The following is an 18,455-nucleotide window of genomic DNA, read 5'->3' as shown; positions in this document are numbered from 1 at the left end:
AAGCAGGAGGGGGCAGTGGGGCTGTGCCCCGACACACTGTGTGGTCACTCATCGGCAGTGGCTGTGGCCCAGTGGGTAGGGTTACCATATTCAAACATTTAAAAAAGAAGACACTCCAGGGGCCGGTCCTGCCCCCACCCCCTCCCCTTCCCCGCCCCCGGCCAACTTTGCCCCTTCCCCACCCCCATTCCAACCCTTTCCCCAAAGTCCCTGCCCCAACTCTGCCCCCTCCTCTGAGCACCCCACATTCCCCCTCCTCCCTCCTGCTCTGATCTTGGTTGGGGGTTGCTAAGTGCTTCCCTGCTCCCCACTCGCCCTGCAGCCCCTGCACCCCCCGCCTGCAGCCTCTGTGCCCCCTGCTCCCCACTGGCCCTGCATCCCCCCCGCCCCTGCAGCCTCTGCACCCCCCACCTGCCCTTCCCCTGCGCCCCTGCCCCTGCAGCCTCTATGCCCCTGCCTGCCCTGCTCCTCCTCTCCCTGCAGCCTCTGCACCCCACCGCCTGCCCCGCCCCCCCCCCCCCCGCCCGCCCCCTTCCCCCCCCCCCCTCCGGCCCCCGGCCCCCCTGCCCCCCCCTCCTCCTGCCCCCCCCTGCCCCTGCAGCCTCTATGCCCCTGCCTGCCCCTCCTTGCCCTGCAACCTCTGCACCCCCCGCCTGCCCAGCTCCCCCGCTCCCCCAGCAGCTTCTGCCTGGCGGGGGCTTCGGATGCTCAGCGGCGACCGGGGTAGCGCGGGTCCCTGCAGCCCCGGCACACGCCGCACTCCCTGCCCCGCGCCGCAGCCTCCTTCCTGCCACGCGGGGTGATGGGGCCACAGGAAGGGTCCCCCAGTGGCCGGGGAGTCCCCGCCCGTGAGGGAAGCCCGAGCCGTTGGCTGGGCCGGCCTCCTCGTAGTCCTGCGGGCTCAGCTGGGGCGCGCGGTCTGCCCGGCCTCCGGGGGCAGCAGCGGCTCCTTCGCCGCCTTCTGCGGCTGCGCCCCCCCCTTCCCCCGCCCGAGCTCGCTACAATGTAGCCGGGCGGCTGGGCTGCACTGCAGACCCGGCGGGTCGTGCTGGGGCCAGGAGGACCCTGGCTTATGCTGCCTCCCTATTTCCCCGGACATGTCCGGCTTTTTGGCATTTCCCCCCAGACGGGGATTTGAGTACTAAAAAGCTGGACATGTCCGGGGAAATCCGGACGTATGGTAACCCTACTCATGCTGAACTGACAGGAAATGCTAGTCCCCAGCAGCTTCCCAGGCCAGGGGAAGGCCTGACTCATGGGAGACAAGGGTGGGAAAGTGTCAGTAACGGTAGCTGGAGGGTTGCAGACTTTGTAGCTTGTGTAGGCCGAGCTCATTGCACACACCAGGGACTCTTTCATCCCTCCAGTTTCCCCCACAAGCTCCCTGTGTGCCACCCTCCCGTCCCCCTCTATCTCAGGCACTCGCTGCAACCTCTTTACCCCCTCCCTCATGCCTGGGGTCTGGTTATCCCCCTTTCTTCCCTTCTCACCATGCTGCCCCCCCCCATTCCCCTCTGCCACAGACTCCATAGGACAAGAAGCAATGGGCTTACATTGCAACAAGGGCGGTTTAGGTTGAACATTAGGAAAAACTTCCTAACTGTCAGAGTAGTTAAATACTGAAATAAATTGCCTAGGGAGGTGGTGGAATCTCCATCATTGGAGATTTTTAAGAGCAGGTTAGACAAACACCTGTCAAGGATGGTCTAGATAATACTTAGTCCTCCCTTGAGTGCAGGGGACTGGACTCAATGACTTGTCGCGGTCCCTTCCAGTTCTATGATTCTATGTGCCCCCCACTCACTCCTCTGGCGTATGCCAGGGTCTCTGTGTGCCTCCCCATGTCCACTTCCCTGCATACCATCGTGCCCCATTCTCTACCTCTGCACTATGCCAGGGGCTCTATGTGTGCACCACCACCCCACTCTCCTCCATTTTGATCTTGCTTTGCTCAGCCAATAATACTGATGCAGAAATATGATGTCATTCATTTACTGATTTTTGTTATGTGCACAGTAACATAGCATCTGAGTTCATAGCATAGATTAAATGCATTCTGACGTGTAAGGGCCTGATTTTCAAAACGACAGAAGCCCACAACCATGTATAAAACTGAGAGCCTCATTCAGCTGAGAACTGTGCATGCAAAACAGTATTTCAACAGGCAATGCTCTGTTGGTATGCATAGTTGTGGTGCATGCATGCATGGTTATACTGTTGAATTTTGGTCTGTACCAAAAAGAGTCTGTTTCCTCTCATTCATCTGGCATATCTAGGGCCCTTCAGATTTCACTGCCGGAGATCTACATGGGAACCAACGGGCATAGTCCTATAGGACTCTGAAGTTACCCACATCACAGATGAAATATCCAGGGGATAGAGAAATCCCCTAAGATATACCTGCTGTGCTGTCCTTGGGTTATCACTGTGAATTACTCCCACAGAGACCATTTCTCCAGCTGAGACTTTGGGCTTCAAGTGTCAGGATGAGACTGAAGCAAAAGATGCTGAGTTTATAATCCTTGTGATTTCAGATCCTGCTGAAGTATGGTGATGTCTTGTCTGTTTCTTCTGTGAGAAGAGGGATATTTTAGAGGAATGGCAGAAGGAGCTGTATCAATGCCTGAGGGAGAAGAATATACAAGGTTGGCTTCACTGGGTAAATGTAAGTTTTCTTTCTTTTATTCCGAGCTGTGTAAACTCTGAATTATCTGGATTTTCTGTCTCTCTTTAGCATTTATATGCCCCTCCAATAGTGTAGTATCTGAGCTCCTCACAATCTTTACTGTATGTAGGCTCCTAACATTCCATGAGGGCAGGGCAGGGCTATTATCCCCATTGTACAGAGGAGGAACCGAGGCACAGAGAGGCTAAGTGACTTGCACAAGGTTACACAGGAGCCCACGTCTCCCAGATCCTAGGCTTGTGCCCTTCTACTGGACCATCCTTCCTTTCCCTGTCCTCAGGGCCTCCATTAGCACGTTTGGATTTATTAAAAGTACACATCTGCTCCAGCAGAGGGTACTGGTATAAAACCATTTACATACTTTTGTAACAAGCTCTCTGGGACCAACAACAGAACATAATGTCTCCCGATCTCATTTCCCACAAACAGACTATAAAAAGTCCCAAACCAAAACTTTTTGGGGAGGGGCCTACAAATATCTCCAATAGAACAAAGAGAGTCAGAGCTGTGGGTTGTGGATCTTCAGGACTCAGTGGATGGAGCTATTCCTGAAAGCCCCTCCCCAGGTGAGTAGTAATAATCCAAGCTTCCTCAAGTGAAGTGACAAGATGGAGACCCTTTCTAAGCTGCAGAACTGGATTTCCTTTATAGGATTCACTGTGTCTTGGCCAATGCCTGATAAGCCTCTACATCTCTCTCGTAAATCACAGTCCTCCTTACCCATTGTGAGTCAAAGGTGTAACTCCGTTGATTTCATTAGCATTATGCCAGCAAAGAATTTGGCTCAATCTTTCTGCGTCCATGATTATTTCATTTGGGGAATGGAGCCTTAATATTCATCTTTCCCAGCCCCTAATATTTGTTTTAGGGCAGGGATTTTCTCCTTTCATCCAGTTTTCGTGCTGAAACACTGAACTATTCAGATAACATCACATTGGGAGGGTCCCATGGTTGTGCTCCCTAGGTGGAGAGATCCATGTAGGATATGAGGCAACACAGTTCTTCCCTAAGAGCATGCTGCATGGAGGGAAACTCCCCTAAAGAATGTTGCCAGAAGAAGCAGCCAGGCACAGCTAGTTTGAAGAGAGACAGCTTTCCCTTGCAGTCAGTTCCCACTAACGCAGAAATGGAATCTAAGATCACGTAGCTACTCCCACCAGTATCACATCATGTATTGTCATGCGACAGATCCCCCTTTGAACAAAAGACTTCCATCAGGGATGGCAGCATAACTGGAAAAGTATGACATGAACTATGTAGTAGTAAGTTCCAGTAGCTTTGCTAACTTAGTCAATGCAGTTTAAATAGTCATATGATGCATTATAATGTTTAGGCCTTCAACACTGTTTCTTTCCCATTGCTGAGAAGCCAGGCTGCCGCCTTATTGCATGATCCTGAGAGACTCTTCCCTGTTCAGCATAAACACTAATCAGTGAGTGCTAATGATCAGGCTGCTTCATACTCACTGTACACATTGAATTCTTCTCCTTAGGTGAAGTCACACTTTAAAGAGTGCTCTGTTAAAGACCATGTTCAATTATTGCTAATATGAAACCTTTACCTCAATATTCTCAAGTTCCCCATCGCCAGTAGTATTCCCGAGATCCCATATGACACCAAGCTGTGAGACTGAGAGACCATCAAAGATTTTTAGACAATCAATGAAGATTTTGGAATTGAAATGAGACTGAGCTCTCCTTTCTCAGTGAAGTTCCCCTTGAGACAACTGGGATCCCAGTCTAGAAAGCAAAGCCTTTTCTGATGGCTCTAGACTTCCCCAGGAGCATGTAGAGAATGAGGTTCTACGCTGTCTCTATGAGAGTGATCCTGAGAGTTAATTTTAGTTTTTCTTTCACAACAAAACTCGGCTGCTCCCAAACACTGCAATGGGGATTGAAAACCCAAGCAGATGAGGTTTGATGCTCAGAAGTGTTGAGTCCCCACGGCTCCAATTGGCTTCTGGAAAATCAGGCCCCAGGAGTCTCAAGTTGGGCACCCAAAGTTAGTGGACACTTGAAAAAATGGGCATTTTCCTTTTTCTCCTCTCATCAATGTTTATGATGAAATATTTCATTCTCCCTTAAAGCAGTTTCACCTGTTCTAGCACCAGTAGCAGCCCTGGAACATGTTGCCACTTGCATAATGTGCCGGCTGGAGTAATATCCTGGGGAGGGATGAGGGACTTCCTCAGTCACACTGTACTGCTGGGAATGGTTAGTGGTTTCCCTCTACTAGCAGCACAGGAGGTCACATCTGGATTTTCTCCTCCTCCCTGCAGGTAGTGGGATCCTGAGCAGAACTGAGAAGCATCACAAAGAAGGTTGTGAGAACCTGAAGCTGCTGGGAATGTTATTGGGCAAATCAAAAGAGAGAATTTCCCAGAGACCTGACCAGGAAGCTACCTGCAAAGGGCAGCACAAGTCACAAAAGCAGAAGGGAAACACAGCCAGGGATGAGGAAGGTACCACAAGGAGACGTGAAAGAACTTTCAGGGAACTGCGCAAGCCCCCTGTGCCAGAGAGGTCAGAGACAAGTGAGGAGCCGTGCACATATCCTGTGTGTGAGGAAAGCTTTGAGGGGCAGAGAGACCTGAATAGCCATAAGAGCAGCATTCACATGGGAAAGAAAATGTATGAATGTAGGGCCTGTGGGAAAAGCTTCAGGCAAAAGCAGGAGCTCTCGGCACATGCGAGAGTCCATGGAGTCGAGAAACCCTTCCCCTGTGCTGAGTGTGAGAGAAGCTTCAGTCGGCTTTCCCATCTCACTGTGCACCAGAGAACCCACACGGGGGAAAGGCCCTTCTCCTGCCCTGAGTGTGGGAAACACTTCAGCCACCTCTCGAACCTCACTAGACACCAGAGAACCCACACAGGGGAGAGGCCCTACAGCTGCCCTGAGTGTGAGAGGCGCTTCAGTAACCTGAGCAGTCTCACCACCCACCTGAGGACCCACACAGGGGAGAGGCCCTTCACCTGCCCCCAGTGCGAGAAGAGCTTTGGTGACCAGTCTAATCTTACCACCCACTTGAGGACCCACACTGGGGAGAGGCCGTATGTGTGCCCTGACTGCCAGAAGAGCTTCAGCGACCAATCGACTTTCGCCAAGCACCAGAGAACCCACACAGGGGAGAGACCCTACCCCTGCCCCCACTGCGAGAAGAGCTTCATCCATAGATCCCACCTCACTACGCACCAGCGGACCCACACAGGGGAGAGACCTTACAAATGTCCTGGCTGTGAGAAGCGCTTCAGCCAGCTCTCCAACGTCACCACCCACCTGAGGACCCATTCGGGGGAGAGGCCCTACGTCTGCGCCGACTGTGGGAAGAGCTTCGGCGACCAGTCGAGTCTGAGGAAGCACCACCGGACCCACACGGGCGAGAGACCCTATCCCTGTCCCCACTGCGGGAAACGCTTCAGCCAGCTCTCCAATCTCAACACCCACTGCAGAACCCACACCGGCGAGAGGCCGTACATCTGTCCGCACTGTGGCAAGAGCTTCAGCGAGCAGTCAAACCTGGCCAAGCACCTGAGAACCCACCCGGGGGAGAGGCCCTCCCCTTGGCCCCACAGCGAGAAGAGCCTCATGCACATCTCACACCTCTCTGCGCACCAGAGAAACCACACGGGGGAGGGGGCCTACAAATGTACCGACTGTGACAAGATCTTCAGCGAGCAGTCGGACCTAGTGGAGCACCTGAAAGCCCACCCGAGGGAGAGACCCCACAGCGACAAGAGCTTCATCCAAAAATCATCTCTGGTGAAACTTCAGAGGCTTCCTCAGAGATTGAAACCATAGGAGGCTGGAATGCTCCTCTCCATCAGCTTCCCTCTCTCTGTGTGTGTATAGTGATGTGCACTGGAGGAGAGGGAGTTATAGAGAATCTGAGAAATACACTCAGCCCATCCACTCCCAAAGCCATCACCACCTCCCCAGTCCGGTGGAGGAGCTCCTGAATAATGGGAAGGGGCTTCACCAGTGGCCATTCCCTTACCAGGCTGTCCTGGAAGAGCGTCAGGAGGCTGCACATGCTGTCCCCATCCCACCCACAAACCCATTCTGTTTCCCTACTCCAACTTCCTTGCAGTTGTTCTGTGTGGTAGGGGTTGGCCTCCTGAGGGTCTCTCCATACTGTGTTGAGAGGTTTTGCTGAGGTGCGTTTGGCGTTCCCCCGGGGTTGGGAGGGGCATAAGTGAAAATATCAGTTGAGGTTTTTATTTCAAATCTGATTCTGCTCTGAAAAGTGACTCTGTAAAAAATGGTATTGTGAGGTTCCATGTTCATTGTCTTTCAGTGATTTGAGATCAAATTTGCTCCATTTACAGGTTAAAAGATGGTTATTCTAACTGTTAGCCCTGCAGAGTCAGTGTGGTATATGTGAGTGAATCTGGGTTCTTTCTGGTTTGTACATCATCATTGTCATTGGTAATAAAAATTCTGTGATCCAAATTCTGCACTCAGTTATGCTTGTGCAATCTGATCATTTTGTTCAAAGGAGTATCTGAGGACAGAATTTAGCTTTGCAACTGGGACTTCATTTACAATTTTGATGATGCACAAACCAGAATAGAATCCAGCTAACTCTCCCACCGATTCAGTTCGCTGCCCTGGAGTGCTAAGACAAGTAAAGAGCAGTAAAAACTTATTTGAGTTATTCAAGTCAGCAGCTATGTCTCTGAATATATGCAGGGAGCAGATATGTGGGGCAAGAAGGTGCCATTTTTACATAGAGACTTTTCAAAGTAGAAGCGCGCTGTGGGCGCAATCCAACATCACACTGAAGTCAATAGGCGTTGGACTGGGCCCTAAAAGGTTTAATATAGATCTTGAAAAGGCAGATCCAGTTGGTCACAGATGTTCCAGTGACAGCAAACCCTGCTGACTAGATTTTTTGTTTTTGTTTTTAAGTAATATTTCTTGATCCTTCCAGAAGTCTGAATTTGTGGAAGCGCTTTAACCTTGCTGGGGTGTATAATCATTTTCTGTTTTGGAAAAGGGGGCAAACACCGCAAACATCGTGTCATGGTTCGTGCCTGCCCCCATTTTATTGCTCTCATCAGTAGAAATTAGGTATGAAGAAATACCAGTTGCGATATCAGTTTTGTGAAGGTGGTATCCTTTACGTCTTTTGCTACATGAATTCTGAGAACAGCGAAGAAGTCAAGGTCTTGGTAGTACAAGAGAGGCCAGCTAAGGCCAGGTCTGCACTACAGACCTATATCAGTATAACTATGTCGCTCTGGGGCTTGAAAAATCCACACCCACGAGCAACTTGGTTATACCTACCTAATCCCCTGTGTAGACAGTGCCATGTCAATGGGAGGGCTTCTCCAACTGACATAGTTACAGCCTCTCGGGGAGGTGGATTAACTACTCCAATGGGAGAAGTTCTCTCATCAGCATAGGAGCGTCTTCACTAAAGCACTGTAGCGGCAGAGCTGCACTGCCGTAGCGCTGTACATGAAGACAAGCGCTAAGTGTGTGCATCAAATTCATTCCTATCATATTCAGCTACTACTACAGTGGGGATTTCTCCAGTGGGAATTGTGCCTGGCTAAATTCAGCCAGCTATCTGGTGTTTTATATGATGAGATTAGTGCTTATTTTTACGGCTATTTATTCCCAGGCAGGGCCGGCTCCAGGGTTTTGGCCGCCCCAAGCAGCCAAAAAAATAAAAAATAAAAAGTCGGGATCGGGATCTGTGGCGGCAATTCGGCGGAAGGTCCTTCACTCCGAGCGGGAGTGAGGGACCGTCTGCCGAATTGCCGCCGAATAGCTGGATCTGCCTCCCCTCTCTGGAGTGGCCGCCCTAAGCACCTGCTCAGCAAGCTGGTGCCTGGAGCCGGCCCATTTCCCGGGTCATTATATACCATAGACTGGGTTTAAAAAAATGGTGTCTCTGCCATCACACCGAGACAAAGTTATTCCTTTTTCAGGAAGCCTTTTTTTTCCTGACTCCCACATACAAATGGATAATATGATCCGTATTGGGTTGATACGGCTTAATAAATGTATTCTGACATAATTTCACAGTATGTCAGATTAGAGTTGAATGATGTACATTTATGGTTTGGTTTTATCTGACTAAATAGCAAAAAAGAGTTTAAAGAGTGTTCCCGTAGGGGGATCGCCCCTTAGGTGTTAAATCTGTTGTTTTTGTTTTTATTACTTATATCACATTTAGAAGCCACAATTGAGAGTGGGGCCCCATTGTGTTAGCTGATGTACACATAGTTAGGAAAAACAGCCTCTGCAACAAAATGTTTACAGTTCACATAGACAAGGCAGACAATAATTGGAGAAAAGTTTTATTTTCTCCATTTTACAGATGAAAAACTGAGACACGGAGAGATTCAGACTGAGATCCTCAAAGCTATTTAGGTACCTAACTCCTGTTGAAGGGTCTAAGTGACTTGCCCAAGGTCACAGAGAAAGTCTGTGGCAGAGCCAGAAACTGATCCAAGATCATCTGACTCTCAGTCCGGTGCCTTAACCCCAAGATCATCTTTCCCCTCTAATCTAATAGTACAGTGATCACTGTGCTCTTGATATAATTGAATGGCAGAGTCCATGCCACACAGTTCTGCTTCAATACACCTTCACAGCCACTGCCCACTGCTTCTGTGAATCTGCTCTTCAGCTGGGTTGTGAGTATAGTTAATATCAAAGAAAATTAATATAAAGATAGAAGTTGCTTATATTCTAAGAGATGGAAGCCCAGGAAATGTGAAAAAAAATCTGTGGAATGGTTGAAGGAATGGGAAACTTGAATTTCTACTTGGTAATTAAACGACACTACACTTCAGCATGGTACCAGAGCGGAGAGCCTGCTGGTAATGACTGGAGAGAGCAGGAAGATCTCTCAACTTTTAGATAAAAGGGTAATTTGTACTAAACTACAGCTGGAGGAAGGCCCTCTCCGCCTGGGTTGGCAGGAATTCAGCTCCCCTCTAGGCACTCTCCAAGCTCCCCTTCTGGATTAAGGCAATCCAGGGCATTAGACACACCGCATCATGAAGCCTCACCCTCTGATCCTACCCTTTGCTTGGGGGCTGCCTGCAGCCCCACGTGCGTTCACAAAGTGTGTAGCAGTGGTGGCAGCATTCCTGAGGAAGTCAGGAGTTCAAGTGTTTCCTTGCCTGGGTGACTGGTTGGTGAGAGGAAGGTCCATGCCTCAGGTATTGTCCAGCATGTCAGTCATCCAGTCCACCTTGGACACATTCAACTTGCTCTTCAACACAGTGAAGTCAATCCTGTCATCTGTACAAAGGAGAGAGTTTCTACAAGCTCTCTTGGACTCAACGGAAGCTAAAGCCTTCCTGCCACAGCTAAGATTCCAGATGATGCTGGCCCTTCTTTTTGGACCTGAGGGACCATCCTACCACAACAGTTTCAAATTGCCTCAAGCTTCTAGGCCATGTGGCCTCATGCACATATGTAGTTCAGCTGCCAGGCTTCATCTTAGGAAACTGCAAAGGGGCTGGCATCAGTACAGCCTCTAGACATGTTAGTTCGGGTACCCACACAAATCTTGGCCTCTCTAGACTGGTGGACAGACCCTGCAAATGCCTGTGTGGGAATTCCGTTTGCTCCTCCTAACTTCCATTGAAGCCCATCTCCCTATGAAATCTCACAGTGATGTCTTTCTTTCCCACCTCAGCCAGATTGATGCTCTCTCTTTCTCCACATGCATTTATACAGACAGCAGTTAACAAGTTATATGTGTTGTGGCAAGGCACCTTCTCGGTCTCACCAAACTCAGCTGTTTTTAACCTTGGTGAGACGGGCTTGGGGTAAAATAGTCCCTCTGGGCTGCACAGGGGCAGTCCATCCTTCTCAGCCAGTCTTTAGGGCTTGTTTTTCTCCCTTATGGGAGGGAATGCAGCCTCCCCTCCTGGTGAGGCTCGCTGTCTTGCGGCTCCTCACCTACTGGCAGCTTGACTCCTTCTCTCTCTCCCTCTTCTCCCAACAGGGGAGGGTTTAAAAAGGTCTCAGGCAGCCCTTAGTTGGAATCAGCTGATCCTAATTGACCTCAAGTAACTCCCTCTCAGCTGATCCTAATCTCTGATAACCCTCTTCTCAGGTGAACCTGATTGACCTGTAGTCACCCCTCCTCAGTTGATAGGGAGGAGGGCCTGTTAACCTTTTGGGACTGTTTTCTACCCCCCACCCCTGCAGCCATCTGTCCTGAGTTTATCACATATCCCCCCCCCCCCCCCCCCCCCCCCCCCGCTCCACACCCCGGGGTTGGGCTACTTGGGTCGGCAAACAGTGCACCCTTGATAGGCCATCAGCATTGCCATGCTTGATTCCGGACCTATGTTGTATTCTGAAGGGGAAGGATTGTAGCAACAGGAACCACCTTGTTACTCTTTTGTTTCTTTCTTTGTTTTGGTGCATCCACTTCAGAGGGGCGTGATCCGTGACGAGGGTAAACCTCCACCTGAGTAGGTAGTAGCGAAGGCTTTCTATGGCCCACTTGACTGCCAGGCATTCCTTCTCTACTACGGCTACTGAGGAACAGGACTGGGTGTTCTTCTCCGACCATTTGTGAAAGGACCGCTCCCAACCCAACCCAACGGCATCGGTTTGTACCATAAACTCCTTCTCAAAGTCTGGAGCTACCAGCACTGGGTCGGTGCAGAGGGTGGTCCACAGATCTGCAAAAGCCTCCTTGGCCGCGCTGGTCCATCTTACTATGTCTGAGCCCCGAGCTTTTGTTAGCTCTGTTAACAGACATGCCCTGGTGGCAAAGTTGGGGGATGAACCGCCGATAGTATCCAGTTAGTCCCAGGAATGCTTTGACCTGTTTCTTCCGGACTGGTTGGGGCCAATTCTGTATTGCCTCTAACTTGTTCAGTTGGGGCTTCACCATACCCCTCCCCATGATATACCCGAGGTATTTGGCTTCTGCTAGCCCAATCTTGCATTTGGAGGGATTTGCAGTTAGCACCACCTTCCTCAGTGTGTCCAGGACTGCTTCCACCTTCTCCAAGTGCCTCTCCCAGTCTGGGCTATGTATAATGACATTGAGATAGGAGGCCGCATACTTGCCATGTGGACGCAACAGCTTGTCCATGTGTCGTTGGAAAGTTGCGGGAGCCCCATGTAAACCAAAAGGGAGGACAGTGTACTGATACAGTCCCTCTGGTGTCTTCTCTTTGTTGGCGATGGCCAGGGGGATTTGCCAATAACCTTTGATCCGGTCAAGGGTGGACAAAAATCGTGCTTTTCACAATTTGTCAATTAGCTCATCTATCCGGGGTATAGGATACGCATTAATTGGGACACTTCATTCAGTTTCCGGAAGTCGTTGCAGAACTTCATACTGCCATCAGGCTTAGGTACTAGGACAACTGGACTAGACCATTGGCTATGAGACTCTTCAATGACTCCTAACTTCAGCATTTTCCTGACTTCTGTCTTGATCTCTTCTCTTTTCACCTCTGGGATTCGGTATGGCTTGACATTCACCTTCACTCCAGACTCTGTGAGGGTGTGATGGTGAACCTCGGTAGTCCTGCCTGGCTTTTCTGAGAATACCCAAAACTATGGTTGTGTTTGATCATGTTGATCACTTCAGTTCATTGGACAGGGGTCAATTTCGGGGATATTCCCACTTGGCCGTACCGGTTGCTTTTGGGGGGTGGCAACCTTAGAGTGACCACATGAGCTTCTCTGTCTTGCCAAGGTTTCAACAGGTTTATATGATAGATCTGTTCCAGTTTCCAGCAACCAGGCTGTCAGACCTTATAGTTGACCTCTCCAATGGTTTCTATTATCTCGTATGGCCCCTGCCACCTGGCCAGGAGCTTGTTCTTGTCTGTGGGTACAAACACCATTACCCTATCTCCCGCCTGGAATTTTCGGATTGTTTCTCGGTGATTGTAATATGTCTGTTGGACCCCTTGCACCCTCTCTGTGTTTCCACAGTATGGGGGGGGTGACTTGGGCTATCCTGTCTTTCATCTGCAACACATGCTCGATGATATTTTTCCCTGAGTTCGGCTGTTGTTCCCAACCCTCTTTGGCAATGTCCAATATGCCACGGGGGTGGCTCGAATGGGGAAAACCCAGTTGAAGTCTGAGGAACCTCCCTTATAGCAAACATTAGGTACGGCAGCAGGGTGTCCCAGTTCTTCCCGTCCTGGCTCACCACCTTTCGTATCATGTTCTTTAATGTTCTGTTAAAGCGTTCAATGAGACCATCAGTCTGCAGATGATAGACTGATGTTCTTCGGTCCGTATGTGGAGCATTGCACACAAATCCTTCATTAATTTAGACATAAAGGGGGTTCCTTGATCCATCAGGATCTCTTTGGGTATCCCTACTCTAGAAAAAAATATGGATTAATTCCTTAGCTATGGTATTGGACATGGTGTTTCATAGGAGTATGGCCTCGGGGTATCGGGTGGCATAATCTAGCATAATCAGTATGTGCTGATGGCCCCGGGCTGATTTCTCTAGTGGGCCTACTAGGTCTATAGCTATTCGCTCGAATGGGACTTCGATAATCAGCAGAGGTACCAAAGGGGCCCTTATGTGTGGTCGGGGGCCATGTAATTGGCATTCAGGACAGGAGGCACAATATCATTGGACCGCCACATAAATTCCAGGCCAAAAAAGCCTCTGTAGAATTCAATCGAGAGTTTTATCTACCCCTAGATGCCCCCCAAACAGATGGCTGGGGGCTAGATCCATCACGCCCCTCTGATGCTTCTGCGGTACTAAGAGCTGTTCCACTACTTGCTCTTGGACCCAGACTACTCTGTATAGCAGATCCCTCTTTATCATATAATATGGCCCTGGGCCCTTGGCTCTCCCTTCCACAGGGACTCCGTTCACCTCAACTACTTCTTTGCAAATATTGTTGTATATCGGATCATTGGCCTGATCCTGCCTGAAATTCTCCAGTGAAGGTCCAATTTGCCCAAACTCAGGGGGATCTATTTCCGTCTCCCTCTCCGGGGGGAGGGGGGGAGGTTCCCAGGGAACTGGGTCCGGCTGCTGGTTCATCAACCCCCTGCATAGTTCCCTTGTCCGTTGGGCCAACTCTTTCCCCCATGAGTGTAGGCTTCTGGTTCTGGGCCAAGATTCTTGTTCCCCTCCTCTTATCTGCCCTCCTTTCTCGCCAAGTCTTCCTGGGCACTTTCCAGTGGGAGAGAACAAATCCTGGGCAAATTCATGGAAGACCGGGGAGTTGCTAAGTATCGGGGTCATCCCATTGCTCTCGGAATTATTACCTTCTTTTGACTCCTCTCCAGGGAATTGGCTGCCAAACCCTGGGAAGTCTCGTCCTATGAGGACTGGATATGGGCGTTTCAGGACCACCCCCATTGTCACCTTAGTGGGGTTTATTTTTACCGGGATGGTCGGGTAGTAATTGACATCCCCATGTACACCGGATATTCCTGTGCATTTGGCCCAGAATAGTTGGTCTTGCCCGACCAGCTTTCCCGAGACTAGCATGACCGCACTTCCCAAGTCCACTAATGCAGTGGTCTCTATGCAATTCATTTTAACTGGTCTAGTATACCTATGAGGGACCATCGCAACCCCTACTAGATTTATTAGGTCGCATGGTCCTCCTAGGTCTCCCAGGTCACATTGCATGGGCTCTTCTAGGTTTGCGCATTGGGCAGCTATATGCCCTATTTCCCCAGATGCATAACATCTGTACCCTGCTCGGGGCAGCCCCCTATTTTTCGGGCTGTTGGGCCTTACCCCCCCTCCCTCGAGTCTTTCTCCGCCAGTCCCCAAGTCCCTCCGCAATCTCTGGCCGCTCTTCAGCCTCCTTCCTCCCCTCCATAGTTCTGCCCAGGACTATGGCAACTTGGGCCCTCGGTGCAGAGACTTGCCTCCTATTCCGGCGCATTCCTTCCCCGGTGGTCCGAGAAAGTTCTTGGGCCACTAGGTGTCTCTCTACGAGGGCAACTAGCTCGTCATAGGAGGAGGGATCATTTTGACTGACCCATCCTCATATGTCCGATGGTAGCCCTCATGTACCTGTCCAAAACTACGACTTCCACAATTTTCTTCGGGCCATGGGTCTCGGGACGCAGCCACTTCTAGGCTAGGTGGATCAGGTCAAACAGCTGGGACCTTGGCGTTTTGCTGTCCTAGTATTTCCACTCGTGGAACCGCTGGGCCCTTATAGCTGTTGTCACGCCAGACCTCAACAGGATCTCCACCTTCAGCTGGGGGTAATCTGTAGCTGCTTCTGTTGTCATGTCAAAATACGCCTTCTGGACCTCCCCACACAGAAAAGGAGCAAGGATACTGGCCCACTGGTCTTGGGGCCAGGCCTCCTGCAGGGCCGTTCTATCGAACACGAGGAGATATGCCTCTACGTCATCGTCATCTTCTGTAATTAGCTGCTTGCCCTCAGGGGCCAGGTCCCATGGGGGCCATGCATCAGAGTGGTCAGGGCCTTTAGCTGGTTCACAACCTCATGCAGGGTGGCTCGATCCTGGGCCGCCTGGCTCATCAGTAAATGATTCGTCTCCTGCTGTATTCACACTAACTCCTGCTGGGTAGCCATCTGAACCCTGGTAGCCTCTTGTTGGGTCGCGGTGGCCTGCACCAATGCCTTCACTACATCCTCCATTTTTTTCCCTTCTTGTTGGAGGGGGGTGATTTCCCCTGCCCTGAGATGGTTTGCCACAAAGTCTCACTCAGATGATCCCACCACTGACACCATGTGTGGCAAGGCACCTTCTCGATCTCACCAGACTCAGCTGTTTTTAACCTTGGTGAGATGGGCTTGGGGTAAAAGTCCCTCCGGGCTGCACAGGGGCAGTCCATTTCTTCTCTCAGCCAGTCTTTAGGGCTTGTTTTTCTCCCTTATGGGAGGGAATGAAGCCTCCCCTCCTGGTGAGGCTCGCTGTCTTGCTGCTCCTTACCTATTGGCAGCTTGACTCCTTCTCTCTCTCCCTCTTTTCCCAACAGGGGAGGGTTTAAAAAGGTCTCACGCAGCCCTTAATTGTAATCAGCTGATCCTAATTGACCTCAGGTAACTCCCTCTCAGCTGATCCTAATTGATCTCTGGTAACCCTCTTCTCAGGTGAACCTGATTGACTTGTAGTCACCCCTCCTCAGTTGATAAGGAGGAGGGCCTTTTAACTTTCTGGGAGTATTTTCTACCCCCTCCCTTGCAGCCATCTGTCCTGAGTTTATCACAGTGTGTATTGGAGGAGGGAGTCTTTCCCTTCGGGTCTCAGCATGCAAGCGCGTGCTGGCGAGTCTCTGTGGCTAGAGCCTGCAGACTCACCATCCTGATCTAGAAGTAGTTCCCGGCTCCAGCTCCATGACAGAACTTCCTGTGTTGCTTCTGCTGATTGTGGAATCACATTCTCACCTGGAAGGGCAGAAGGAAAGGGATGAAGGAGATGCTGATGGAGGAGAGAACTTAAGAAGGCCCTGCCTCTATTTCTCCGTCCCTCTCCCAATTACTCTCACTCCATCCCCTCCCACTAGGGACAGTGTCATATTTTATGCTGAGTTTTGGGAGAGATGTAAACACCAGAAAGTAAGCTGTGAGAGTTATTAAAAAATCAGGAAGGTAAGGGGAGATTCTTCCCCAACCCCACCCATCCCTCCAGCTCAGCCAGAAAGAGACCTTTCCTAGCTCAACAGAATCCCTCCCCTAACCTGGAAACTCCTCTATCCCCGTTTCCCTCTCCAAGACCTTCCTAAAAAGAACTGCTACAACATCAGCGTTTGCCCTGACTAGGGGACACAGAGAGTGGAGAGAGACTCCCCAGCAGGAGAGGCTGGTTTTACCTGTGAGGGCCAGGGCCTGGGCCAGCACAGTGATCACGCCGTAGTCTGGGTGCATCTGGCTGTCAAAGGAGAAAATCACAATGTGCAGCTGTAACTTGCTGTACTGGGTCCGATTCCTCCTCTCTTTCCATTGCTCATTCCCCATCTGGCACTCCCGAGGGCTTCAGCTGCCTCAGTGTTTCCTGCACAGTAAAGACAGGCCAGGTGTTAATGAAGCCCTGGGATTCCTCAGAGCCAAACCTCCCCCTGTAAGGAGAAAAAAGAGGGAAGAAGTGACAGGAGAGTGTAAGCACTGGGACGGGAGAGTTGTTGTTCAGGGGCTTCTGTGGGAGGGTGAGAACTTAAAAATTGGACAGTAACAGATCATGAATCCCAGTAATGGTTGAAACTGGCAATATTCTGAGCAAAAAGAGCTCTCAGCCATGCTTGTAGCTGTTTTCATCACTTCACACTGATTCAACAGACATTCTGGGGTTCAGAATGACATATACAGAGTGACAGTCCTGGAATCTTATTATATAGGCCTGGTCTACACTACAAAGTTAGGTCGACATAAGCTGCCTTGCATCAACCTAGCTGTGTGTAACACCAACAGACTCCAATTGTTGGTGGGCAGGATCGAACCTGGGACTTCTGGAGGTAAATGCATGAGCCTCTACTGCATGAGCTAAAAGTCACATGGATCTTAACCAAGGCTGTAACACTCTGATTAATCTCTAAGTGGTCTAGGTGCTACGAGAGGAGGACAGAGCACCCACCCAGCAGGCATGGGTTACATGTGTATGTGTTTACAATTACATTTGCCTCCTACTTATTTAAGTGCCCTGTTATGCTGACATAGTAACACCACCATCCCAAACAGCATTGAAACATGGTGGATGTAGTGAGGTCGAGGCAGTAACATCACCTCCCTGAGCAGCATTGAGCCATGGTCTATATACCACTCCTGGAGGAATTCTGTGCCACTGCACATGTGCAGATTTTATGTCCCCCCACAGATTTATTTGCTTCCCCGCAGAAAAATGACTTTCTGATGGGGAAGCAAAGGGAAGCCACAAGAGCGGTCATGTGACCCTCCCCAGCAGTATGTTTTGGGTGCCCAGGGCAGCCGGCAGAGAGGTAAATCACTGTGTGGCTGGAGGTGGGACTGGGGAAGACCCAGCTCGTGGCTCCTACCCTATGCCAGGCTCAGCTTCTAGTCCCAGCAGGGCTGGGGAGGACGGGACTTCCTCTTCCCCTGCATGGCATTTGGGGCCATGTCACACCCACCCCCAGATTTCTCCCCCAGCTGTAGGAAGCTCTGCAAACTCTCCCACGCTTCCTGCACCCATTGCTCCTTATCTGCCGGGGGAGGGATCACTGCACAGGGAGCTGCTCCCCCATCCACCCAACCCCTGTGCATCCAGACCCCCTCATACCTCAGACTCTCCTGCCAAGCCTCACCCCCCTGTACCGAGAACTCCCCCCCCCATGAGTCCCATTCCCCCTGCCCCTGGACCACCCCAATGAGCCACCTGCACCCAGATCCCCACCCTACCGAGCCCCAGCCAGCTGCACCTGGATCCCCACCCCACTCCCCCAATATCTGGACCCCCCCTTCTGAGCTGTATCCCCCCCACACCCAGACCCCCCGCTGAGCCCCAACCACCTTCACTTGGACCTCCCTGCAGACTCCCATTACTGTTGCACCCAGAACCCTCCAACAAGCCCCTGTGCATCCAGATACCATCTGCACACAGATCCCCCACTGAGCTGCCCACATCCAGATTGCCCCACACAGAACCCTCTCAACCCACACCTGGATCCCCCCACACTAAGCCCCTCCACACATGGATGCAGCCTCACTGCTGAGTCTGTGTCCCAGGGGGATGAGGGAGGAGCTGCACAGTGATCTCCCACCTCTGTGCAGCCAGGGGCCTGTGCTGGAGCCTCCACATTTATTTAACAAATAAAATTTGCAGAATTTTAAAATATTGTGTGCAGAAT

The 18,455-nt window shown here is 50.8% G+C and overlaps 1 protein-coding gene across 1 annotated transcript; it reads left to right on the top strand.

Moving 5' to 3' along the window:
- The first annotated feature begins 2,537 nt into the window (after nt 1-2,537).
- On the top strand, nt 2,538-8,344 carry LOC112119395 (zinc finger protein 501-like). Its single transcript, XM_024218042.2, has 2 exons — nt 2,538-2,665; nt 4,965-8,344. Exons 1-2 carry the CDS (start codon nt 2,599-2,601, stop codon nt 6,482-6,484), a joined length of 1,587 nt encoding a protein of 528 aa, XP_024073810.1. The 5' UTR covers nt 2,538-2,598; the 3' UTR covers nt 6,485-8,344.
- Nucleotides 8,345-18,455: the final 10,111 nt, after the last annotated feature.

This window comes from Terrapene carolina, unplaced genomic scaffold (assembly GCF_002925995.2).
Source record: "Terrapene carolina triunguis isolate 2854851 unplaced genomic scaffold, T_m_triunguis-2.0 Scaffold112, whole genome shotgun sequence".
Classification (NCBI taxonomy): domain Eukaryota; kingdom Metazoa; phylum Chordata; order Testudines; family Emydidae; genus Terrapene; species Terrapene triunguis.
This window is presented reverse-complemented; position numbering and strand designations above follow the sequence as displayed.

Excerpts from the sequence above, each read along its gene's own strand:
- LOC112119395 (XM_024218042.2), top strand. The coding sequence starts at position 2,599 with ATGGCAGAAGGAGCTGTATCAATGCCTGAGGGAGAAGAATATACAAGG. Across the intron at positions 2,666-4,964 it reads GTTGGCTTCACTGGGTAAAT|GTAGTGGGATCCTGAGCAGA; the intron begins GTAAGTTTTCTT and ends TCCTCCCTGCAG.